Source organism: Equus quagga, unplaced genomic scaffold, assembly GCF_021613505.1.
Source record: "Equus quagga isolate Etosha38 unplaced genomic scaffold, UCLA_HA_Equagga_1.0 251_RagTag, whole genome shotgun sequence".
NCBI lineage: Eukaryota > Metazoa > Chordata > Mammalia > Perissodactyla > Equidae > Equus > Equus quagga.
The window spans coordinates 1,171,272-1,198,430 of NW_025799859.1; the positions used below are offsets into that span (position 1 = coordinate 1,171,272).

A 27,159-nucleotide genomic window follows, 5' to 3' on the forward strand; every position below is an offset into this window, starting at 1 on the left:
CACCTTCTATGAACGGATTGATTCCCATTGCTGTGAGTAGACAATGATCTTTGCTGTGGGCTTTAGTTTATAAGGTAATTCTACTTAACACTAAAGGTTACCACAGATTTGGGGGATGAGCAGATCACGTTTTATTATTCTTTTTTCCTACAGATAATGAAACTAACCAGCCAAGAGACTAAGGTCATGCTAATGTATTGTGATGCAAAATTCAGGACCCAGATCTTTCTGATTCACCATTTAGTGCTCATCCCACTATTCCAGTAAAATGGAATCTCCCTGATTCAATTAGACTAGGGCCCTAGGTGGAACCTGTATGATTCTTTTTTTAACCAAAGAGGCAGATTAGTGAAAGTAACATTAAAAATAAGTAAATATGTATCCAATGGAATATGTGCCCTTCCTAATACTAAGAATTAGGAGCCCTTTTCAAAGCCCTTGATTAATCCCTGCAATTCCTTGCAAGTGCTGGTACTGTTGGAGTCTTGGTATCTGTCCTCCTGGCCCAGCAGGAAAAGTCAGTCAGGGGAAGATGAGCACAGAGAATGAAAGTTGGCAAATGGGAAGAAACAAACCACTACTTCAACAGTATACAGAGAGCCGCGTACTGTAGGACCTTCTTTATTAAAGGAAGAAGAATGTCCATTTTGGAAATTGACATCTTTTTCTAAAAACATACACAAATTGAAAACCTTTATTAAATTTCTGGATTAGTTTGCTAGGGCTGTCTTAACAATGTGCCACAGACTAGGTGACTTAAACAACAGAAATTAATTTTCTCACATTTCTGGAGGCTGGAAAATCGCAGATCAGGTGTCAGCAGGGTTTTCTCCTGAGGCCTCTCTCCTTCGCTTGTCGATCGTTGTCTTCTCTCTGTGTCTTCACATGGTCTTCCCTTTGTGTGTGTCTGCGTCCTAATCTGTTTTTATAAGACACTAGTTGTATTGGATTAGGGCCCATCCTAGTTACCTTGTTGTAACTTAATTACCTCTTTAAAGGCTTCATCTTCAAATACAGACACATTCTGAGGTACTAGAGCTTAGTACTTCAACATATGAATTTGAGTGGGGTGGAGAGGGTGGATGGGGGGGCATTCCTTAGCTGGTAACCATTTCTGAAAAGTCAAAACCTAGAAACTTCTTGTTGATGAGATGAAATAGAGCGTCCATTCTTACAATGTATGTCCTCCAATATTTTATCATGATACCTCTAACTTTTTTTTTAAATCCTCACATTTGAATGCTTAAACCAGATTTCATTTTTTTTTTTTCATTATAGGCACTTCATAATATTAGTTGCATCCATTTAATCTGTGGCCTGTTGTTCTTCACTTCTGTTCCTTAGCCTTTGCATGCAAGACTCCTTCCCTTTGACTGTCCAGTCCTGCATCTTGCCGAAAGACTGTGAAACCACTGAGTGGTCCCCCTGGAGTTCCTGCTCCAAGACATGTCGTTCAGGGAGTCTGTCACCAGGATTCAGGAGCAGGAGCCGCAATGTGAAGCATGTTGCTATTGGAGGTGGAAGGGAGTGCCCTGAACTTCTTGAGAAAGAGGCCTGCATTGTCGAAGGAGAATTTTTGCAGCCATGTCCCAGGTACTGTGCATTCTTTGGTATGGGTATTCAGTGTTCCATATAACCTCACGTTATGTGATATAGGGATGTTCACAAGAATAAGAGTAGCTGTGACTCGTATTTGTTCAGTCTTTTCTCAGTACAGAGTTCCATACTGGGCAGTAAAGCACAGTGGGTTAAGAGCATGGGCTGTGTTGATTCCCTGGGCTCCAATTATATTTCTGTGACTCTAATTACGTGAATTTCGGCAAATTCCTTAAGTCTAGTGCCTTAGTTTACTCATTTACTAGTAGGGCTTACTTCATCCAGCATCTTGCACATCATAAATGCTGGGTAACCATCAGTTATCATTACCTCACATGTCACATGTAATTTTTCTGACAACCTAAGAAGACATTCATAGCATCTTATTTTGTAAATGAGGCCATTAATGCTTAGAGAGATTAAGGTAATTCCTGAGGTTACACAGCTAATGAGTGACCTTGATTCTAATGCAGTTCTGTCTCTCAAAGTCACTGCCATGCTGTGGCGTTGTTTCTATTCCAGAGTCCCTAGGGAGCCAGAGAATGTTGGGAATAGGATTAACACAGACAAGTAGCTGTATTTTAAGATCTTGCTATTCGTTATATTTTGCCTGGCTATAGAGCCCTTGATAAAGGCCTCCAATATATTTTCCTCTGGGTTGTTGGCTCATAATAGGCCTAAACTGATAATGACAGAAGTCATTTGGGGCTGGCTGTTCAGAAGCTGTTGGGGATGAATTTGTGCTACTTCCTGATGGACAGCTGCCCTGAACTATATCTGTTAAATCTGCAGCTATTTTAGATAGAACTTTTCTATAGTTTCTTATAGTCTCTAAAATTTGAGAATTGTTTCCTTAGTGAAAAATCAAATGAGGCAAAAAATAGCTTCTTGTAGACTTTAGTGTGAAGGGTAGAGGAGTTACAAACTCAGTGGGAGTGTTGTTGGGCCTGGCTATTCCCTAAGCCTGAAATAGTGTGTGTGGGGGGCAGGGAAAGGTGAGTGGGTAGAGGGGCGAGTTCCTGCTGTCAGATTCTTAGCCACACACTTTCTCTGCCTCACCGTTGAAGTCAGTGTAGATTCAACATACTCCTCACATACTGACTGTTCACTTTTTACTAAGAGGACCCCTTAGATTCATATCATTCCTTACCTCAAAAGCTGAGAAGGTAGGTGTTGTTCGTGATCCTTTACAGATTAACTGGTTGTCTCACAGAATCCTCCCTAGTTGTGTTGCGTATGTGTCCAATCTTTCAAAACACTAATTTTGGGGCAAAGCGTGGGATTGGAAATGGCATGAAACCTGAGGTCTCTATCCCTTTTGAACTTGGCTGGACCTGGATTAAAACTGCATCACCATCACTTATGAGCTGTGTGTTCTTTGACATGCTATACATCTTCTCTAAGACATTTCCCTCTTCAGTAAAATTTGTCTAACTATACTGCCTGTGTTGAAGGTTGAACACCTAGAGACCAGGCAGGTAAAATATCAGTCCCAGTGCTCAGCTCATAGGAGGTACTACAAGAATGGTGACCTTACTGTTGATATTTGCAGGTGTCTTCATTTCTTCCAGAAAGAGAATCTCTCCTTTCCTTGGAAGGCATACTGTAGTAATTTAATGGTGGTAAAAATGTTATTTCTTCTTGCTAATTTGGAATTTTTTTTCCCTATGGAGGCATAATTCAGAAGGGTTCTCAAAGTTATGCTGCCAGGAATAGAATCTGGGTTTAATGATGACCTTGATATTGGTGCTTTTTTCCTGCATTCCTTTCATGAAGTGGCTAGTGACCTCTTCCTGATATTTTCAACAGTTTGTTGACTTATAGATATCCCTCCATTTTCTTTTCTTCTCATTTCTTTGTTAGTAACTATTATAATTCTCTTGGAAGTCAGAGTGGTGCCTCCTGATGATGCTGAGGAAGCTGAGTTGCATCTACATTTATTAAGTAACAACAACCTTTTATTGAGCAACTACTGTTGCCAATAACCATATCAGAGATTTTATAAAGATTATTTAGAATAACATAGGAGTTTATCATCCAAATCGGACACTTTGAGAGTACAAGGGGTGTAAACTGGCGTTGTTCAGATCCAAATTGAAGTCTGTTTGGCTTCAAAGTCAGTGTTCTTTCCATTACATCACACTGACTCCCATGATAGTCATTGTGAAGATGCACACCCAGAGAAGAGTACATATACACACTTATATGTATTCATGTGTATCACTTTTTTCCCAAGAAAATAGTGTAGAATGGTAATAATTCAAGATGTACCCAAGATGGATTTCTGGATTGATTTTCAGTTGGTTCAACCTTAGCATCTGAAGGTAGGGTCTGATAGAATTCATTGGAGGTGAACCTGACCCTCTAGTTCTGCTATTTGGAAACGTTACTGTGTCAGATTTAAAAAAGAAAATTCTTCCCAAATAGCGAATTTGTAGGAAATAGGAGTCTTAGAAAATTCACTGAATGACAACCAGTGTTTTCCAGGGAGACTGTTGTGTTAATTAATGATTCCATTCGGTTGTGGAAAGAGAATACAGAAGTAATAACAACAAAATTAACATTGGCTGACATTCTTATTTGTCTGAAATCTGAACTGTGGCCTGTAGCACAGGAAAGCAGAAAGGCCTAACTTTTGTTTCTAGTTTGACATTGGTGATTAAAATTCACTGGGAACAAGGGAAATGTAAACAAAATTTTATCAGGAAACAAAAATGCTCATTTTTCCTTTCTTGGAATTCCTGAGCAATTCATATGCATCAAGCAATTCATCACTGTATTTTTCCCCAGCAGAAAAATATAGATTTCTGTGACTCTTCATAGTGTTTTTTTAAACTCCCATGAGCTAACATCTGCTTCCAACCTTCTTCTTTTTGTATGTGAGCTGCTGCCACAGCATGGCCACTGAAGAGAAGTGGTGTTAGTCTGCTCCTGGGAACTGAACCTAGGCCATCAAAGCGGAGTGCACTGAAGTTAACCACTAGGCCTCCGGGGCTGGCCCTTAAACTCTCTCAGAATAGTTTGACTTTTACCTTTCTACCACATTTACTATAGGAGATGTGTTTATTTATTCAGTAAATATACATTGACCTCTTTCTATGTGCCAAGCACTATGTTAAGTGTTTGAAACCTCAGAGAACAAAATAGACAAGAGTTCCTTCCCCCATTATAGGACTTAAATTTTAGTGAAGATATACCAAATAAATATAGCAAATAAAATAAGCTATGCACTTTGTGAGTGAGCTGTGGAAAAAATACAACATTAGTGCAGGGTAGAGATAGAGGTTTCTGGGATGCTGTGATGAGGGATCAGCTCAGGTTAGAGAATTAAACAAGATCATTAGAGAAGGCTCATTTGAACAAGCAGGATTTGGAGGGGAGGACTTGAAGGAAGTGAGGAAACTAGCCATACAGGTAATTAGGGGAAGAAGATTCCAAGAAGAGGGGCGAGCTAGAGAAGTGCTCTCCTACCTGCATATTAATATTGCTCAAAAAGTGCTTTTGTTGCTTAGCTTTGGAGATACTTTTTTTACCAACTGGACTCCACTGATTGGCATTTTAGCTCTAAACATTATGACTGCCCATCTCTAAGTCATGATTACATGAAAGGAATTACAACCAAGAGGAGCCCATTCTAGAAGTGATCCCTGAGACGGGAACACTTTGGAAGTTTCTTGGGGGAACTAGCTTACGTTAACTTGAAAGGAGTTATGCTATGCTAACCAGTCTATGTTATGCTAACGTGAGACATTTTAGAACTATAAGGGAATTAGTTAGCCTTGTGTTGCTGTAAGCTTGTTTCAAGAGTTTGCTATTTTTGACCAAGAAATATGTTGACTCTAAGAAACCCCTTCCTCCAAGATTACACAGTCTACTTGTAATTTTATGCCCGCCTCCAACATAACACTAAGAGTGGCCCCGTTTACTAGATAGTGTAAGCAAAGACAGAGGACACGGAGGCTATAATATTTTAAATGCTTAGTATCAGATAGCTGAGGCATGACCTGATGCTGGAAGAGCCATGACTCCAGATCCGCTGTGCTTAAGTAGAGAGCCCATTCTGGCTGGAGACACTATAACACACAAGAATATTGAAAAATGTCAACATCTTTCTTGGAATTAACACCTCAGATGACCTACCAACAACTTCTGCCACTTCACAAGGAGGCAACAGCTTTCAGGCAAAAATGGCTATTCTACCTCTCAAACGGTCATTTAGAGTTTGAAATGAAATGTAAGACAGGACTGTTAAAGGGTGACAGTGACCAATGTAGAGTAAAACTCTTTTAAGGAGATCTTAGACAGAAGCTGCAAGGCTGATAGTATTACGTAGATTGTGTGATATTGTTGCACAGAGAAGACAATTTGTAAAACATTGTTTCAATACTCTGGTCTGGCACTTAACAGATGGGCTCTCATCATCCATCCCTCCTTGTCTCTGGTATGTATGAATTTATCCTTATTATGGGTGAACTAGAGATTTTTCACAAAATGTCTGCCTGTGCAGAGTCATACTGAGAGAGCTATCTGGGTCTCCTGCAGCCCCCTATGATTTGCTTGTAAAACAACCCCCTGGTGACTATCCCTTTTCTCTCTAACATCTCTTTAAGGAACTGAACCCAAATTTAGATTTTCTAGATAAAATTCTTTTTCTTGATAAAACTCTAGGAACTAGTTGATGGATCTTTTTAGATGAATGTTGAAGCCCAAATAGAGCCAAGGAAAAGAAATTGCTGGTAAAACTTGACTTGGTCGTTGGCTCCCTTTGCCCGCTGGAGTGGAGTGAGTGCTGGAATGGGGTTGATGTATCATGAAGAGATGTTTGTTCAACACTTGCTTCAGCCTGTCACTGTGCTAATTATACAGAATTTAGCAAACTGAAAACTTTCCGTCTGTATTCACTTACTTTATTCATCTTAAGAAGTTTGTGTAATATACTCTTTAAAAATGAGAGCATCCAGAACATAACCATGTTCTTTGAGTGTTTAATAGTTGGTAATGTTCCCACACATCATCCCATACATTTGGATATGGATTTTTTGTTTATTTATTTATTTTTCCTCTACCTTAGACTGGGGAGTGCCTATGAAAGTGCCCTGCTCATAGTAAACGCTCAGTAAACAGTGGATGAATAAATGAATGAAGGGACAGTTCCAGAACAATATTATGCACAGGGTACTTATTCTGTGCTTATATTTATTATATAATGTTTATGTGAAGGATTCAAGGTCATTTCTTATAAAGAGCAGCTGAAATTGGCATCATCAGGGAGACTAAATAAGGACATCTACCCAGGGAAGGGATGGACACAGGGAGCTTGATGTGACATGGTCCCCAATTGCCTCCTTAATTCTGCTAACAGTGTGTCTGGTTTCCTAGATAAGAGGTTTCTGTTGTCATTGGTTATAAAAGCAACTTCAAAAAGTGTGAGGAATGAGATTACAGTCTGAATTTGTAACAGTTTGCCTTCCAGAACAAAATGGCATGCACATCACCTACCACATCTTTGGTCTCTTCACCTGTTGACCGTCCACCACAGCACCTAACACCCTGCATAGAATAGGAGCTGATTAAATGGTTGTTAAATGAATTACTGGATTCTTTAAGGAAGGTTTTTTGTTGTTATTTTGTTTAAGCAGCTTTTCTGTGGCACTTGAGGAGTAAAGGAGTCATGACCTACAATCCTCAGGACAATCTGTTTTAGAAAAGAAGCAACAGTTTAACAGTTTTCAAAGAATCTTTAAATTGTTTCACCAGAAAGAAACTTGCTGCCTTTTTATTGAGTCCATCTTTTACTGGTGCATATTGTTTCATGAGTCCCCATTGTGCCACTTTAAGTCCTCCTGGATGGAAGATTTGTTCCCCTGTTAGTGTAAGAAAGTTAACGTACTGTTAAGTGCTGTGCATAGTGATAGAAGTCTATTAATAATACATATGTGGAGTTTGGCTAGCAAAGCCATCTGCTGAAGAGCAAAGAGCTTTGCACTTTAAAGTAGCTTTCCATAATCAATAGTCCCACTCTATTCAATAAAAAATTACTAGAGCATAAAATGTATAAAGCTTGATCGGTTCCCTTTATTTTGGTCGTCTGTTCAGCAAAAAAAATGACAAGTTAATTCTTTTCTAAATGCATTTACAACTTTAAAAGGACAACAGACATTATCATAAATTAGTCATGCTGCAGTACACTGATTTTTAATATACACACATTTAATTTGAATACCTTGCACTAGGGTTTCAATTCCAAGAGTGTTTGCAAATCTATATGTGCTTAGTCAAAACATGACCATTAACTAATGCAATTATTCTTTCAATCTGTCATCATTAAATCACTTAAGATTCTATTCCAGGGTGCTTTGCTTTAAATCTAAGCTTTCAGAAGAAGGAGGAAAGAAATCCACACTTTGTAAGCAATTCTAAGCCGTATGAAAGTGACAAAGCGTGCCTTCTAAAGGGCAGAGGTTGCTATAAAACTCTGATGGTCCTGCCATCCTATTGCTATTAGAATCACTTTATGTCACATTAGTAGGATGGAGGTCTTTTAAACATAGTTGCTAAATGTGCCTACTTTTCTAATTTTGGCTTTGCTAATTTAGGATGTCTCTGCTCACTGCTTCACAGTGATTAATTAATTCCTTACTTCTTCTGCCCTCCCCACTTCAATTTGGAGAATAATTTGATTATAGGATTCCTTGAATTAGACAACAAGACTCTCAGGAGACAAGCTGGCTAGCTGGGTGCTTGAATTTCAGGGCCTCGAATAACATTTCCTAATCCAGAATTTGTCTTTTATATCTCTTGATGTGAATGTGTATTTCCACCATTAGAAGATTATTTTCTTTGACTTAATCTTGGTTTCTTCTTTTAAACTGCATATACCTCCTTAGAATGATAATATATTTAATATTAACTTTTAATGTATCATGCAGATACATTTATTGACCATTCCCTAAGAGTAGACTTACATTATGGGGAACAAATGAAGAAACTGAGTGATGAGTTTCAGGAATGGGAGAACAATTCTGAAAGCAGATTCTAGGAGATAAATGAAGAAAAACTTAATTTTACAGTTATAATACATGGTTGCTCTCATGTTTGAGTTTTTCTCCCCTTTCCTGGGTTGTCTCATTTAAGAATTCAGTGTCAAGACATTGTGCTGTTAATACTTGGGGCCAAAACAATTTGGAATCATTCTTTGCTTCTCCCTCTCTCTCCATCCACATCTAAGCCATTAGAAGGTTGTCTCTACCTTCACAGGATACCCAGAATCTGATCCCTTCTCCCCACACTCACTATGACTGCCCCAGTTGAAGCTACCGTCATCTCTCCTAGACTGACAAAGGCCTTCAAACTTGTCTCCCTCCTTCCCCCTCCATCATGGTCTGCTCTTCATTCAGTAGCCAGGGTGGTCCTTTAAAATTTAAGTTGCCTTATCATATCACTATTCTCCTCAAAACTTTGCAATGATTTCCTAGCACAATTGGAATAACACAGTCCATATTCTGGCATACAAGGCTCCATATAGCCTGGCCCCTGACAACCCTAATTTCCTCTCCTTCCTGCCTTGACCATCTGTCCCAACCATACTGGCTTCTGTGCTTTCCTAGAAAGCACCAAGCTTTCTCCCTCCCTGGGATCTTTGGACATACTCTTCTCTCTGCCTAGAATGCTCCTTGCCCACCTCTTCTTGTGCTCAATCCCTTGTATTATTCAGGGTTCTGAGGACTTCCCTGGTTATGGGACTGAAATGGCTCTCCTCGTCCTTCTTTCTCTTCTTTACTATCTGATGTCATGCTATGAGTTGATGCATTTCTGTGTGTTTACTCCAATAGAAGGTAATCTTTCCAAGGTCAGGGACTTTGTCTTGCTCACTACTGTGCATTTCTATTGTCTGAAAGTGTGCCTGGAACATAGCTGGAGTTCAATAATTACTTCCTGGAAGAAAGGATGAATGAACGCAGAGTTGAGTAAGTGATTCGCTTACTGTTGGGGCAGGCCTATTTCTTTCTCTACAGAGTCCTGCTTTTTAGCTCCTTCCTGCCTTCAGTCTCTCACACATATCTTTATGTTACCTAAACTGTCCTTGTATGAGTTGTTTCTTCTGTGTGTTCAGTATTTGAGTTATCAGCATTCCCCTTCTCAGAGGTCTAGGGTTCCATGGTAGCTGACAGTGTGCACTCTCACTAATGGTAGGCACGTTGGAGTTGTTTTCACAGGAATGGATGAAGAAGGTTTACCTAACATTCACAATGACCAGGGAGCAATGTGGGGAATTCGATTTCAGGGGCTTACAAAGGCATTCCTCTTCAAAAAGTTGTCTTCTGCACCAGTTATTGGGAATTTGAATTTTTACAATTAGAGATTCCTTTATTTGGCTTATATTTTATCTCTCTTTTTAATTTGCAATTATATCCTGAAAGTGCTCAAATTTGACACTAAGTGACCACGATCTTCTAATTATAAAATGATTGGCTATAAGATATTCTCAAGCTATATTTGTGTTTGAGTCTGGCTGAAAAATTATTTTGGCAGTGTGAAATATTATTGATCAGTTGTCGCTGACAATATCATTGTCATCAACATAGAATATTTTTTGCTTCAGTCTAGAATGCACTTCCTCAGACCAAGACCAATATATACTTGTCCTCATAATGGCTGAGCAGTTCACTTGTTACCTACCGAACTAGTTTTCTCTATCCCCTGACTAAAGTTTCATGAGTTTGCCATTCATTTACTGGAGGGTCATTTCGTTAAGAAGATGTACTTTAGAATCAGATACACTTGACTTTGAATCCTGCTCTTCCACTTAGTACTTAATTATGCGACCTTGGAAGATTATTTATTCTTTATGCCAATTCTTCCATCTGTAAAAGGGGGAATAATATTTTCTTCACAGAGTTGTTGGGAGGGTTCAATGAAGTAATTCACCTTAATTTGTTAGTGCAGTGCCTGGCACAGAGTCAACATGCAGAAAACATTGGTTGTTATTATTATTACTTGAGGGATATGTCACGGTACCCTAGTAGCCCAAATAAATTAATGCCTCATCTATCCTGTTCAGCTGGACCCTTTGATGAAAGCAAACGGATCCTACACAGTCACATTTGTAAGGGACTATGAAGGTTGACAAAGTTCTTTCATTCTGTGGCTGTCTTCTCTACTTGAGGCATTTTCACAATTGATTTCAAAGTGCCGATCCCTCATAGGAGATGGGGCTCTGCCCTTTGGACTCCCTGCGGTTCCCTCCTAAGCAGAAGGACAAAGGGAGGACATGTTGAAAGGCATCGGAGTTGGGAGGGAGAGCGTGGAAAAGGCCTGGTCTTTGACAGGGACTTAGCCATGAAAGAGTGTGTCCCAGGCAGTCAGGAGGCCAAGTTGTCCCAAGGCTGGAGGACTACCTCTGTAACAACTTCTAAAGGAGAAAGCGAGTAACGTTTAGCTGAGCGGACTCCTTTGATTTCTTATTCTGTCAGATCCTAGAGACACTTTCCCAGGTTGATGGAGTTCAGGATGTTCAGTTTTCATGGCTGTCGGGTGATTTGTGACTAAACAGAGATAGCACTTTTGAAAAAAATAAAGAAAATGGTTGAGGAAAGACGATGAAAAGACCGGCATTTTTAAAAGGAGTATAGCAGCCCTTTACTGGCATGCTTTCTCCTCTGCCGCTTACTGGCTTAGTATTTTCTCTGAGGTGATAAACAATAGCGATGGTGATAAATGTCTTAGATTTCTTTGGAGAATTTCTTGTTTGCCAGTGAATGGAATTTGGGTGTTTTTGGTCAATGAGCTACCAAAAGGGTTTTTGTTACTTTATATAACACCAGAGTCATTAAACTTTACGTTTTTCTCCATAATGACTTCAAAATTCCTCCATTCCTAATTTTTATAGGGTCATGATAAATTTATTGAAAAAGCAATTTTTACAGCATGGCCCATTCCTTTCAAACAAGCAAATGGATTACTATACTTGATACATTTCTAAACTCTATGTTTCTTTTATGCTATTTGCTGAACTTTGGGTGCCAGAAGTTGCACCATGGCATTCCTGGATCTCTAATATTAGGACTTGATGAAATCCTCATAAGTACAGTCAAGTGTGTGTGTGTGTGTTTTCTGTGGCAGTAAGGGGCAAAAGGCACATGGAGAAGGACATAGGGAGAAAAGGAATGAACATTTGGTGAACATTTCTTATACGCCAGATTCAACGTTTGGCATTAGGATCCCTATTTCACAGATGGGAAAACAGAACTACGCCAAAGTCATATGATTAGTAAGTGGCAAGGCCCAGGTCATTTTGGCTCTGATGCATGTTTAGCATCTACACCATGCAATCCCTTTTTTGCCTGTCTTATTGGCTAACTCCATCAGAGGAGGCTTGGAGTCAGTTGCTCTATCGCCCCCTCCTTAATAGCCAGAGAGCTCTTCTTTTAGGGAAACTTTGGAGAAAGAGGGTTTGAAATGAGAACTTGGTAACCATACTCCCCAACACACCCCTATCTTGTTGTATTTTGGCCTGGAATACAGAGCTACCTGTGCCCTGAGACTCAGAGACATGAGGGACAAGCCTCCTGCTTGAGTGACCCTAGAGAACAGGGTGAGAACTTTGAGTGAGGAGAAAGGGCATCAGAGCTTCACTTCTGGAAAGAACTGAACTTCTCTTGGTCTCTCATGCCCAGGAATTAGAAACCTATTATTTTCTCTTTCCCCTGGCATAGGCAGGACCTGAACTCGCACTCCAAACTCTTACCCAGCCCACTGACTAATTTTCACTTGGAAAAACACGTGAAAATGAAATAGCAAGGCAGAGGGAGAACAATTGTGTTACAACAAACCCAAAAGCATTGTCCAAATCCTTTTTCTACAATGGGCTTGAGAGGAATGATTCTCAGCTTTCAAGCTTTGTAGAATGATGACATTCATTATGAGAGGGTTTGATCACCATCAGGTCTCTTTGAGATTTGCTTCCTGATTTTGACATCTGTTAGCTGATTTCAGTTTTACTCTAGTTTCTATAAGGCCAGGTAACACATGCTTATTTTTAGTTTATTTTTTTCTTTTAAACAATCACAAAGCTGATAAATTTTGCCTTAAATCTGAAATGGGACAGCAAATACGAGCATGGCCTTAGATTTTGTTTGTTGTTCCAGAAGTAAATGGGTCTGTAGGTATTTATGCGAATGCTATAGGGTTATATTAATGCTATGGACTTAAGGAATGTTGTAATAACCCACAAAAGGAAATTCTGTCTTAAATAATTCTCCAGGTTTTACTGTAGTGTTGTTATGGTTGTTTTGTTTTCTACAAATTGTGTGCAAACTCCATTGTGTTTTCTCCCCTTTAGGGAGAAATAGGCATGTATGTCTATTAAGATAGTATCTTAACTAGTTATAAACTAGGAGGGCATATCCCTAAGTCAGTTTAAATAACACCATGTCTGCATATGTAAAAAAAGTACTTATCAATTAAATATAGTGGCACATTAACTCATTTTTAATGTCTATACCCTTATCCCAATGGGGTCAAACAGGTAGAAATACTTTCCTATACCAAGAAAATTGAAAAATAGGTTATCTCCATTTAAAATAATATATTCACACATTCATACGCTATCCTACTAATTTCAAAAGAAAGGCCATCTTTCACACAAAGTCATCTACAGGTTTGTGAAATGAAGCCCCATGACAAGTTCACCTGCTGTGAATTAGGCTCATTTAGTTTCCAACTCCTTACTTTAATTCTTTACTCTCTTACAGCTTCAAGGCTGAGACACTTTCACTGTTTATCCATATGTCCTTCCTTCACTCCTCTCATCCTTTGCTATTACCATGATAAGCTGATGTGATTTTTCTCTAGGAAGTAAAAGCAATTTAGTGTTCAAAACCAGTAGACTTCTTTATCCATAGGCAAACATTTACCCCTAGAAAGAGAGATTATTACTTACGTTTGCTATCATGACTTGTTTTCTTTAGAATTTTACATTTTTCTTGTTTCTTCTTCTTTTAAATAAATTGAAACAAACAGGTATTCCTGGAGGACCTCTGAATGGAAAGAATGCCAAGTCTCTCTCCTCCTGGAGCAACAGGATCCCCACTGGCATGCCACGGGACCCGTTTGCGGCGGTGGGATCCAGACCCGGGAGGTGTACTGTGCCCAGAGCACGCTAGCATCCACCACACAGAGGGCCAAGGAAGGTAGGCAGCCCATTCCTGGGATAGGTGGTGCTGCTGATTGGAAGGGAAATCAACTCCAACACCATCTCCTCGTGTTCTTCTTGCTAGAAAGGACCCTCAGCATTCACAAATTTAATATTTATTTTATTGATTATTTGCAAACAACCCCTAAGTCCTGCTACTTGCAGTAATTTGGAGTAGTTAATAATCATAGTAATAGGGGCTGGCCCCGTGGCCGAGTGGTTAAGTTCGCGCACTCCGCTGCAGGCGGCCCAGTGTTTCCTTAGTTCGAATCCTGGGCGTGGACATGGCACTGCTCATCAGACCACGCTGAGGCAGCGTCCCACATGCCACAACTAGAAGAACCCACAACGAAGAATACACAACTATGTACCGGGGGGCTTTGGGGAGAAAAAGGAAAAAAAAAAAAATAAATCAAAAAAAAAAATAATCATAGTAATAATACTAACAGCAGCCTCAAAGGATCATTGAGAAAATTAAATGAGAATGTATACCTAAGATCTGTAGCACAAACGAATGCCACAAGCTAAGAGGCTGATGTGCTGGAGTGAGTCAATTGGTAATGAATTAATAGAATTCTCCGTTTTATCCAAGAGTATTTTGTGAGAATTTGTGAATGTGGGAATTTATACAGACATATCACTTTTAAATGTCAAGGATCCACTATTTTATTGCTACATTTTAAATAATATGAAAAGAAGAAGAAAGAGGAAGAGGTTGAGGAATAACAACTTCCTCCATGGCAGGCTATCTATTAGGCAGGTACAACCTCAGCACTAGTCCATTTGTTTCAGATTTGGGTCAATAATAACATATAGGGACTGAAAAGCTGGCCCGGATTTATTTAAACCAATTGATTGAAAAGCCAGGAGTGGGCAATAATGCTTCCACTTTAGCAGAATGTACGGCGTGTTCCAACCACATTGGAGAACATAGCAGTGCTCTCTGCAGATGTGGTGAAGGTGGGGCTGTTTCCTTGAGTGTGCACATAAATTCTCTACTATAGAATTTGGTTAGGAAGGCAAGATGCAAGCTCTCGTACTATGGAAATGCATCCACTCTATCCTGTAAAGCTTTTCATACAAGGAGCCTTTCTTTGTGACATGGTCTCTCATCTTTCCAGAGGCGTTTATGACCATAGCCTTGGATGATTCACCTTATGACTCATAGAGGGATAATCTTTATAGACTTCTTAGCATGTGCTTCAATAATTGAAGTTACAGTGCCACATTTCTAGGGTTAGAGTTATTTAAAAAAATAATAGTTAAATTTTCTTCCTTCTCTAATGTCACTTTTGGGAAGTGACAATTTACATACTTTCTGTTCCAGGATAGAACATGAGTATGCTTACTCATCTGACTTTGGAAGAATAGCATCTAGATAAAAAGCTCCAGATTATTCTTTCAGACCTTGGTGATCTTTCTGTTCCACCTTCTTCTTCTTCCCCTTTGCTGTTGTCTACAGTACTAGGGTCTTCAGGAGACAACACATGTATAAGAATTCTGTAGAATTGATATATTATGATCTATCTATTTGTAACTTCAACTTTGAATCTTCTATTAGACATTTTCATCTTCCTAAGTTTCCTTTAGTAAAGATAGCTTTTCCTATGGATCACTTATTTCTAAAGTTTCTTCTATCTTATTCTTTACAGCTTTCTTAATGGAAACATACTGACCAGGAAGATTGTAATTAGGAAGAAAGTGGAAGGAGGGCATTCTAGAGGTGGGAATCATATGCTACATGTGGGTGGGGGGTTAAATAGAGGAAAGGTGTTAAATGCAGGTTTAGCAGCCTGTTAAACCCTGCTACAATCTGCTTGCACGCATCTATAGAGGAGGAAAAAATACTCAGTCAAGGTAACTTCCAAATTAATATGTGGGTTTACACGGAAACAGAAAGTGCTTAGAAAGCCCTAAGCCTGGTAAAAGTCAGTTCTCAGGGAGGGTCTTAGACGTGGGAATGAGATGAAAACACATTGATGAATGACCTGACAATGTACTCTTGTACAAAGTTGAATACAGTGAGTCAAACTGTTGCTGCAAAATACGCCTCAGCCACAATTGCTTTAAAGCTCTGGTACGGCTTACAACCTAACTTTGTAATCGTTAACAAAAGTTTTATTTTGCTCTTGTGTGAAAGTGAGCCAGAAAGTTTCTTTAGCCATCACTTTACCTTTTTATAAATGCTTTCATCTCCTACTCTTATCATTTATGGACGTAATTTGACAAATCTGGCAATGTGGGAATTTCTTCGTGGCTCAACTTAAAGACAAAAGAACAATTGAATTACTATTGTAAGGGACCGATGAATGTGTTTAAAGAGGCAGAATTTAAGTATTTCTAACCTTTTTAGCTAATGTCCGAATAAAGGCCAAAATTGGTGACATTTTTTACATTTCAGTTTTTGTGAACATCTTTTTTTTTTTTTTGATTATGTTAGATTTTGGAGGGAGAAGGAATTTTAATAGCCTTGATTTGGGAAACTCTTCTCAGTCACAGTTGACTCTCCCACAAGGTTAATTTTCCTTCCACTCCGGCATTGTGTTCACTCTCTGGAGTGGAATTGCTTGACTTTTCTTCCCTACAAAATCCCACCATCCACTATAAATTGGCTGCTCTGTATTCCGAGAATCTAATCTTAGAAGAACCCACAATCTTGGGGAAAAAAACAAGCTCCATTTTCATGGATTTCTTATGCAATAAAATGCAATAGAATTTCTATATGCCAGAATTTTTAAAAAATTGCGAACTTTCTCCCAAGGGGGCCTTCAAGTCACTTGCCTAGGTTGGATGGTGAGGCTGAATTCTGACTTCAGTGCAGTTCTGTTGATAACTTATTCTTGGTGATATCCCATTCCCCGTTTAACCTCAATTCATGGTATTTGTAGGAATAGTATAATAACATCTATGGCATATTTACCTGGTTCTGTTGTTCATTGTGCATGTGGTGTTTTAAGTGCAACCAAAATAAAGCTGTAACAATCAAATATGAGAAGTATTACTAGTAATAGTAGCCAAGCCAAAAGAATTGGGAATGAAAATGTAGAGGAGTATTTATGACTTTGTTTCCAAGTTATTATTGTAGGGAGAATTGTGCTTCTCTTTTATAATTCAGAAGCACCAGCAAAAGGGCTGCTTACCTGTAAATCTAAATCTTGGATTTGGTGAGACCATTTTCTTCTTGCCCTTTTCTCAAATGAAACTAAACCCATTCAGTCTGCATTCAAAGATCATTTCTCAGAAGGGTAAAACATTGAAGTAGGGGCTGCACCTCTAAAATCTAGTAAACACTGGGACAAATTTATTCCGTTCATGACAATGTGGTTGGAGACTGGGATATCAACAAATGTGGAGTGAAGTGGCACAGAGATGGAATATATTTATATAGTGAAGAAAAACAAAAACCAAATAAAAAATTGGTATGGTTGAAGTTAAGCAGAATACTACCTGGATTTTTTTTTTCATATCTCAGACTTATTATTTGGCATCAAATGGACATAGCTACTTTAAGAATGGGACACAGTTTAGTTTTGAATTAGTAAATGCATTAGTTGACCCCTCCACTCTAGTAAGATTGAATAGTTCTTAAAGTCCTATGTGTTTAGCATCCTGGGCCCAGAGTTAGCATTAAGGCAGTACATGATCAGATAATGGAATGTGTCCTGGAATGCTAAGTAGTATATGGAGGCTTAATATGTTTTGAGTCTAACTAGCGTATGAAGACTTAATATGTTTTGGTTCTTGGTTTTAATTCTGACCTGTATCGAGCTTTGATGAGCCACATAAATGTTGTTCCAGTCTCTAGTCCATTAAATTGGTTTTAAACATAATGATTTGGTGAGTAAAAGATGGATGACAATCACATGTTTATTTTTTTAGGGGAGAAGTGGCTTAAACAACGGACGTTTATTTACCACAGTTCTGGAGACTAGGAAGCCCAAGATCGGAGTGCTGGCAGGGTCACTGTTTAGTGACAGCCAGCTTCCTGGTTCGTAGAAGACTGTCTTTTCCTTGTGTCCTCACATGGTGGAAGGGGCATGAGTTTTCTGGGGTCTCTTGAGGTCATACTGGCTTATAACATTGAGTACATTTCAGGTGTATGTGATTATATTTCAGTTTCTATGTAGAATGCATCGTGTTCACCAAGAGTCTAGTTTTTTTCTGTCACCATACATATGTGCCCCTTTACTTCTTTCATTATCCCCCAGCCCCTTCCCCTCTGGTAACCACCAATCTGTTCTCCTTATCTAAGTGTATGCTTGTTTGTTTGTCTTCCACGTATGAGTGAAATCATACGGTATATGTCCTTCTCTGACTGACTTCACTTAGCATAATACCCTCAAGATCTGTCCATGTTGTCACAAATGGCATGATTTTGTCTTTTTTATGTCTGAGCAGTAGTCCATTGTATGGTTTTATATAAATATATATATATATGTGTGTATATATATGTATACACACACCACATCTTCTTTATCAGTTATCTTCTTTATCAGTTAATCTGTTGATGGGCACTTGAGTTGCTTCCACGTCTTCGCTATTGTGAATAAAACTGTGATGAACATAGAGGTACATATATCTTTTTGAATTATTGATTGTATATTCTTTGGATAAATACCCAATAGCATTTTTTTTCAAAAATAATTTATGTCCAGCTATGTTTTTGGCTATGTACCAGACACTGAAATTATAAAGGTGCCTCATTAATTTAGCCTTTTAATTGGAACAACAGTTGTACTAACAATTATGCTATAGTGTCTTAAGTAATGTGATCATTATATATATATATATATATATATATATACATACATAACATAGTTAAAACAACTTGATGCCTGAGGGTCATCTTCATAAAGGAAGTATTGCTTAAAGAGAGTTTGGAGGATCATTAGGAAAGAATGTTCTAGGGGGTACAAAGAAGACATATGGAAAGGAATGGAGATGTTTATGTTCAGTGGTGGCAGGTGACCTTGTGTGAGGGGAGCACAGGGAATAATGAAGTTACAATGACATTGGAAAGCTAGGCTTTTTGTGCTATTCTGGAGTTAAGACTTTATTTGTGAGAATATGGGTACCTATTGCAGCCTTTTTTCCCCCACTGCAGGCTGTTAAGCTCAGAAGAAATCTTATATTCTTATCTGTATATAAGAAAGTAAAAATGTCAGTATGCTGAGAGAATTCTCATGAGTGGTCATGTCCTATTTGCAAATTTATCTGATTATCCAAGAAGTTTTTAAGATATGAAATAAAGTAATTTACATTATAAACAGATGAACAGGTTTCTTAAGGGGCAATTGAAAGAGATATTCCACCATCATTCGAGGGCCGAGAAATGTCCCTTATCAGTCTTTATAAATTGATTTTAAAGTCAATAAGCTCATTTGGGTATGAGAATAAGGTGTCAGGAAAATAATGCACTTAGAACTTCCCACAGTGTGGACCCTTACAGGAGAAATGAGACTGTTTGAATGGGGTTACAGCGTTTTCTCTTGCTTTATGTTAACAGAGAAGCAGTGATAACTGAGTGAAATAATCTTTCCTAATTAACAACAGGTTATTTGATGGCCGTTCACATAAGACCAAGAGATAGAAGGCTATTGGCTGTGACCTTTCTACCTTGGAAACATCTTCAATTATTGGGATAATGGTTTAAGAGAAAGTCAGCATAAATATAAAATATTCTTTCCAAATATTTTCTCCAAAAATGTGGAAGCTGAGAAAAGTTCAGAAAAGGAATCTTAAATACTTAGAAGCAGTTGGTCACCAGGAATCTCAATTGAGATTGGTTTCTACTGGTTCTGTTTCATTGCATTTGTATTTCAGTTTAGTGATTTGTTAATCAAGTATAACAAACTAATCTTAGTGTGATATGGCAAGTGTTTATTGAATTACTGTGCTTAGCAAAAATATCAAAGAGTTCCTACTTTAAGCATTCATTAAATTATCAGGCTGTTCTTGACATTAAAACTGTCAATTTATTTAGCTGAAGGTTTAATTCACATGATTGAAATGAGAGTAAGAGAGAGCTGCCTTGAACAAATGATAGAGGCAAGATATTTGAGAAGAAGGCCTAGCACTGAGTAGAGGTTACTCTTGAAAAAAATAAATGGCTTGTGGAGAAGTAGACCTTTTTGATGATATGTGAGTCTTGCTTAATTTGATCTCCTAAAAAGGGAAAACACATGTTCTTCTTTCTGCAATATATTATATATTTCTTTAAAGTTAGCACAACTAAATTGATAATTCAATACTGTGTGCTGTTGAAGCCAAAGCATGTGGCATCATGGAAGAACAAGATTGTCAAGGACTAGAATAGGATGTGAGTTTGGATTTTTCAATGATTTTACCAGTCGTATTTCAACTTTCCTAATGCTATTGCACTGAGTCCATACCCCTGTAACACACTTTTTGCCTGATTTATAGCCATTGGTATTATTTTCTGTGTCACCTATTAGACTGCAAAGCCCTTGAAGGCTATGCTTGAGGTCCTTCTTTGTGTTTCCAAGTGCCAGTGTCGATCGTATAAACAGCAAATTGCAAATGCTTATGTAATTCAAAATGGAAAACTCCTCAAGTGAGAGAGTGATATATTCAGTTTCATTGAATTCTTTTTTGGGGGGTAGCACAGAGAAAGAAATTGTTTTACTATTGACAAAGCCAAAATGATGTGCTATCTAGATATCAGAATTCCGTTCCAAGACCAGGTTGTCCAGAGGGCCTGGAGTAGAATCAGATAAAATAGAAGCTATGAGGAGCATGAAGAGATGGAAATGGTCCATGGGGAAAGATTGGGGAGGAATGCAAAGGAGAGGAAAATAAGGAGGATCAATGGACTTAGAAGATCAGCTTGGACTGAAATCTGGCTCATGACACTAGGTAGTTGATTTTTGAGTAATTTCCAGAGTTAAATACATCCCTCTGTTATTCTCCAGAGAAACCAGATTATGGAAACCACCGTTGATTTCAAATTATTTATATCTATCGATTTTACTTTTGATCCTTAACAGTCTTTAACAGGATGGGAGATGAGAAAGTCAAAAAAATAACTACAGAAATGAGGTAAGTACCTTAAAAGAAAATGGGAATTTCAGGGAACGAGAGATTAAACCAGTGGGATGTGGGGAACATAGGAAAAGTTTGTGAAGAAGAAAGACTTTTCATGGGCGTTAAATAAGGAAGGGCATGGTTTCAACAGGTGTTCATGTGGAGGGAACAAAGTCCCAGGTGGAGGAAACAGGAAATGGGTACAGTAAAGATACAGAAATGGAAAGTCATAGAACATATTTGCAATAAAACCAATAAGCAATTTGGACATGAATATGGGGTGGATGAAGGTAAGGACTATGGATTCAGGAGAGGTAGAATTTTAGGTTGTGGTCTTTGGGCCTTATGATGACCAGACCATGAGATGGTAAGAATTGAACTATTGCCCTCTCCATCCCCATCCAGCAGTCTGAGCTCCAACAATATATTGAACTATTTCTTTAAAATTCTAGGTCTTTGGAGCCAGTCTCTATCTGCCCACTGACCACTATCCTAAGTTCTTCCTCATTTCCTCCAGACCCTCATAACTTAATCCCTGTCTCTGGCCTATTGCCTGGATTACCCCTGCTTCTTAGAGTGTTCCTTCTGGGAACCCTTTAAGATGACATAGGGTCTCTGCTCTTTAGCCATCAAAGCACTTTATCTTCCTGCATTGTAATTGCTTGTTTTGTGCATTGTTAACCAGGCTACTGTGCAAGGTCTGTGAGTCAGGGACCACATCTATGTTGTTCACTACTGTTTCCCCAGCACTTAGCACAGTATCTGGCACATAAAAGATGCTTGTATTGAATTCAAGCTTTGCCCCTTCTCATATTCCTTTTACCACCTTCTTTCTTTCTCTTGGTTGATGCTCTACAAGCACATGGTTGTCCGTTCACTTTCAAACTTTGGTAAAACACCATGTTGGGGTGCATGTGGTGCATGAGTAGCAGCTGAGGGGCTGGATGTTGCAACCTGGAGGCTACAACCTGGGCGTGTAGGAAATTTAACTCCTTGAGGAGTAAAACTTCACCAATGGGAAACATGATTTAGGAGGGAGCCAGGCTATTCCCAGTGCACCTGTATATTATTCCAGTATATTCTTGCAATCCTTCCAGAGAAATCCTGTTTTCCAAATAAGTGACTCTGCTGTGTATAGTTATGGTTTAATGTGAAATGGTAGCCAACACAATAACACATCACATAGCATCACTTCATATTTTCTTTGCTTTACTCCTGCTGTTTTCTCCCTGTCACTGCCTCCTGGTCACACACCTCCGAAATAAAGTATTAACACCTAAGTTATCATTGTAGTCTCTGCTTTCTAGAGGACTCAGCCACAACAAAACTCAATGAATATGTGTCAAAAGAAAGAATGAGAGACACTGATTTTGAGGATTTATTATAACAGTCTAGATGAGACACAGTAGGGGCCTGAAGTATGGTGGGAGCTGTAAATAACTCTTCTTGTCCTCCCTCATTTTCCTTCTCTTTTCTTCTCCTTCAACCTCATTTTTCTTCTTCTTCTTTTATATATTCCCTCCTCATCATCATCCAATTTTTCCATTTCTTCCCCTTCCTCATCCTTTTCCTCTTCTTTTCATTTGGCATAAATCTTGAGAGCAAGAACAGTTGTAGTAACTGTGGTCGACTTCACAGTGGTTAGCCTACTGCCTAACAAAAGGTAGTAAGAGCTCAGTGGGTATTTCTTGAACAAATGGACATAAACCCCTGCACATCATCTTCCCATTCAGTTGTAGACACTTCTTCTTACTTTGGGGCAATTTCTATCTTCATTTCCATTGTTCACCTACACCTGCACTTCATTAATGAACAGTTAAGTTCGCCTTTTCAGAGCAGAAGATTGCATTTGGAAAACATGCTGAGACTATTGCATTTACAATCTGTAGTTGGGTGTCTCATTCAACTTCATTTTATCAGCTGGATTAGATTTTTCTCAAACACCAAGCCAAGACGTAATGAGGTTCCTCTTGACAGCACAATTTCTGGAACAAAGTTATTCCTTCTAAATCTATTTCTCCAGCCTTGTTGAATATGTGAATGCCCTGAAAAGTAGAATATAGAAGAAATATCCACTTGTTGTCCAACCCTTCCTGCAGGAACGTTTCACAACTTTCTCACCAATTTATTCTCTGCTCTAATTTGGACCTCTCATCAGGTTCATCCTCATGAGAGAAGAGTCACTTAGAAAGATCTCTCTGTGCTTAAAAATGGTTAAATTGCTCCTTGTGTCCTCTGGTCATTTTCTCAGGCCTACTGGAGAGTAAAATCAATGCCCGCATCAAGAGAAAAGCTGGAAAAGCAGCTGAAGTATGATGCCAATTCTAATTCTAAGGTTCTATGTGTCTCCATGGGGAATATGTAATTGTAGTTCATTTTATTGTTTCAAGATCTGCTTTTCTAATACTTTAATCATATTTCTGACAGTTGATGAAACTTATTTGAGTTGTCCCAATTCTTTCTAGGCTTGGAGCTCACTACTGGATCCAGCTATTTTTATTTGACTAATCTCCAGCATTTTAAATCCAGTATTCCCCGTACTGGGCTCTTTATTATTCTGCCTAAACCCATATCAGATTCTTTTCTAGTGTTTCAAAATTCAGGAAATTGTTTCTCTCTCTGCTGAGTGCCCTTGCTAGAAACCTGGGGAATGTCCTTGATATTTCCCTGCCATTCACCTCTTTGCCTACATTCAATCTATCACCAAATTTTGTTAATTCTACCTCTCTCTCTCTTTCGCTCTCTCTCTCTCTCTCTATCTATATATGTTTTACTTAATTATCTTTTATTTATTTCCATCTGTCTCCCCTTCTAGTATTATTTCTCATATGTACTACTATAATAGTTTCCCGACTTATTTCCCTCTTTCTACTATTACTCCTATCTAAATAGAGTGGGACGTGTTTAATATGTTTCAGCACATGGTCTCTGCAGACGCTCTTTGTTGTTGTTAGTGCTGTCAAGTCCATTCCAACTCCTAGCGACCCTGTGTACAGCAGAGTAGAACCCTGCCCGGACTTTTCGTGCCATCCTTTCACCTTCTGGCACCGTATCAGACAATGCTCTTCTGCTATTTATAGGGTTTTCATGCCCAAATTCTTTTTGGAAGTGATATCCAGGTCCTTCTTCCTAGTCTGTCTTAGTCTGGAAGCTCCACTGAAACCTGTCCACCATGGGTGACCCTGCTGGTATCTGAAATACTGGGGGCGTAGCTTAGCATCACAGCAATATGCAGCCACCACAAAAAGCACACTACCTCTGTCCAAATTCTCACTCTATCACTTATAAATTGTGTTGGAGATAATTGTAATTCCTAGAATATAGGAGTGCTGTGAGGATTAAATGAACACACGCACATTACATACCACCCAGAAGAGAGCCTTATACAATAACCAGAGAGTAACTATTAGCAATTATTTTTCTTCTCCACACTCCTGCCAAATGAACTTTACAAGAAAGCTTGTTTGAGTATATCATTCCCATGCAAAATGACTTCATAGGCTTCGTCTGAATTAAAACTTCTTAGCATCACTCCTAGAGCCATGTATGATGTGGTCCTTGTCTACCTCTCCAGCCTCAGCTGACTGCACTCTCCCCTCTGCTCATTCTATTCCAGCCATCCTTTGTGGCCTTGGGCAAGCTAGTTGACCTTTCTGTGCATGAGTTTCCATCTTGTGGCTAGAAGCTAGCATTGCATCACCTAGGCAGCAGAGAACATGAGAATCATGAACCCAGAACATAAACCTTTTGACTCAGAACTGATACACTTTCACAGCACACTGAAGAGACTAGACATTGTGTCCCTGTCTCAATGCAGAGGAGTGAGGGTAGGGGAATTAGAGGTCCTTGGAAAATGTGCCCTCTGGCTGAGTAGCCATTTTCTAGCAACAAGTGTACACTTTGGAAGGGAAGCCTGAACCTTTGAGGGTCAGCTAGCTGTCTCTGTTGCAGGGATTATTTTCTATTAATTACACTCCATATTAATTTCCTATTGCTGCTGTAACAAATGAGAAACTTCATGACTTAAAACAACCCAAACTGATTATCTTATGGTTCTGGAGGTCAGAAGTCTGAAATGAGTCTCACTGAGTTAAAATCAAGGTGTCAGCAAGACTGTGTTCCTTTCGGAGGCTCTAAGAGAGAATCCTTTCCTTGCTTTTCCAGCTTCAAAGGCTACCTTTATTTCTTGGCTCATGATTCCTTTCTCTGTCTTCAAAGTCAGCAACATAACATCTTCTAATGTCTTTCTGACTGTGACACTTACACTTCCCTCATCCACATATAAGGACCCCTGTGATTACATTGGGCCCGCCAGATAATCCAGGATAATCTCCCCATCTCAAGGTCAGTTGATTAGCAATCTCAGTTCCACACAAACTTAATTCCCCTTTGCCATGTAACTTAACCTATTCACAGGTAGTAGGGAGTAAGATTTAGACATGTTTGAGTGGCCATTATTCTGCCTACCAAAACACTTTCTCTTCTGAGAAATAAATAAATGCTTGGAGTTTATTAGAATTAAACAAGAAGCCAGTCCTTATGACTATATGGATTATGTGATATGATGTTAAGGGGTAAAAAGATCCAAATAGCTTAGTAATTAAGAATTTAGGCTCTGAAGTGGGGACTCCCACATTTGAGCACCAGCTCCCCCCTTCCTAGCTGTATGATGTTGAGCAAGTCACACAGCCTCTCTAAGCCTCCAGTTTTCCCATCTGTAAAAGGAGATAACAGTAGGGTCATCAGAGTTAAATGAGATGACCCATATTAAAAGGAGAAAAAATCATGATAGAGTACCTGATGCATAGTAAACACTCAATAAGTACAAGGTGTTATAGTTTTTCCTTTTTGACACCAAAGGCTTTTCTTTTTTGTGCATTCATACATTTATTGAGGCCCTGGCATAGGCTAGGCACTATCAAATATTAGTGATAGAGGGATGAATAGATAAACCTTGACTATCAGGAGGTCAAAGCCAATTTGGAGAGAGAAACATAAAAACGAATTATGTGGGTATAATATAATGGATATTATATTCCAAGTGTGTAAAATGTAGTTTCAAATGCAAGATTAAACAACAAGCAACTTAGAAGAGGAAAGGAGTATGTCCTTTAAAGTTTCTATTAAAATGCAAATACTTCAGCTAACTCATCTGTAGAATGAGGGCGTTAGACTATGATCCAATGGCAGAATTTCTTTCAGTAATAAGATTGTGTGATCAGTTTTGTCTGGGAAGGACATGACCAAGGCCCTGGCCAGACACTTTTCTGCCCTGCATCTTGTATGGTGTGTGTATGAGGGGACACTCCTTAAATTCCTTACCAGTTGACATCTACATGAGATTGTTCAATCACTGAGACCACCACAATACTCTGTGAGTTCTCTATGAGTACATTCAGAATTGACTGCTAAGACATTTGGTACTGCACTAGAAATTAGGGAATCAGGTACATCAGCATCCCATTCAAATCATCCTAGTTGGTTTTAATGGAAGAATTCCACAGACCATGACTTAAGCATTTTATTGCAACAGTTTGACACCGAAAAAGTGGTAGATGTGAAAATTTTGGAATGATATGATAGAATACATAACAAAAGTTTTGACTTTTTCAAAAAATTTCCCAGGACTGTTCAGCTACTTAATTGAAGTGCCCAGTCATAGAATGACTCTCTAGGATTTCTTAGCACACAGAGAGTTAAAAGACAATCCTGAACGAATTGTGCAAAAGCCAGTGTTGGAAGAGCTATTTGTAAGTTTAAATGTGAGTAACTGACATACACACATATCAAGGACTGTAAAGGATCTCAGATATTAGCCTACTTGCAAGCTAACATGTTAGCCTACAACTGTTTCACAGATACTGGCAGAAGACATGAGACCCCTTGGTCAGAGACAAAGGGAAGTTTGTTATTTACAGCAATGTCAGTAGCCAGAATATCATCATTTGTACTGGTTTCTTGAGCCCCAGTTCCCACAGTGCAACACAACAGGGGCCACGTGATGCCTGCACACATAGTGAGTTGTGTGACAGGAGAGGGACACTGAGCTTTAGAAACCTCAGTCTTTCACAAGGGGTTGAAAGCAAACCTGCACAACCTTTGCCCCAGAAGATGACATTATCTTTCTGTGCCAAGGCTGTTTACTCTATAAGCATTCCTGAATAGATAGTCTGGAACAAAAGCTGTCAGTATCTCCGATCACAAGACATGCAGAAGTGTGACCGATCCATGAAGAAATTGTCTCGTGACAACACACATACGTAAATGCATGCACACAGTGGTTAATATATCCCTTACTATTAAAAATGTAACTAAAGGAATTGTAT

General features: G+C 38.9%; 1 protein-coding gene across 1 annotated transcript in view; it reads left to right on the forward strand.

Annotated features, from left to right (window-relative positions):
* LOC124233816 (thrombospondin type-1 domain-containing protein 7B) overlaps positions 1 to 27,159 on the forward strand; it is a 674,290-nt gene that overhangs the window by 183,381 nt on the left and 463,750 nt on the right. The window contains exons 3-4 of the mRNA XM_046651040.1: positions 1,345 to 1,593; positions 13,618 to 13,787. Coding sequence (XP_046506996.1) covers positions 1,345 to 1,593; positions 13,618 to 13,787 — 419 coding nt within the window. The remainder of the gene's footprint in view (positions 1 to 1,344; positions 1,594 to 13,617; positions 13,788 to 27,159) is intronic.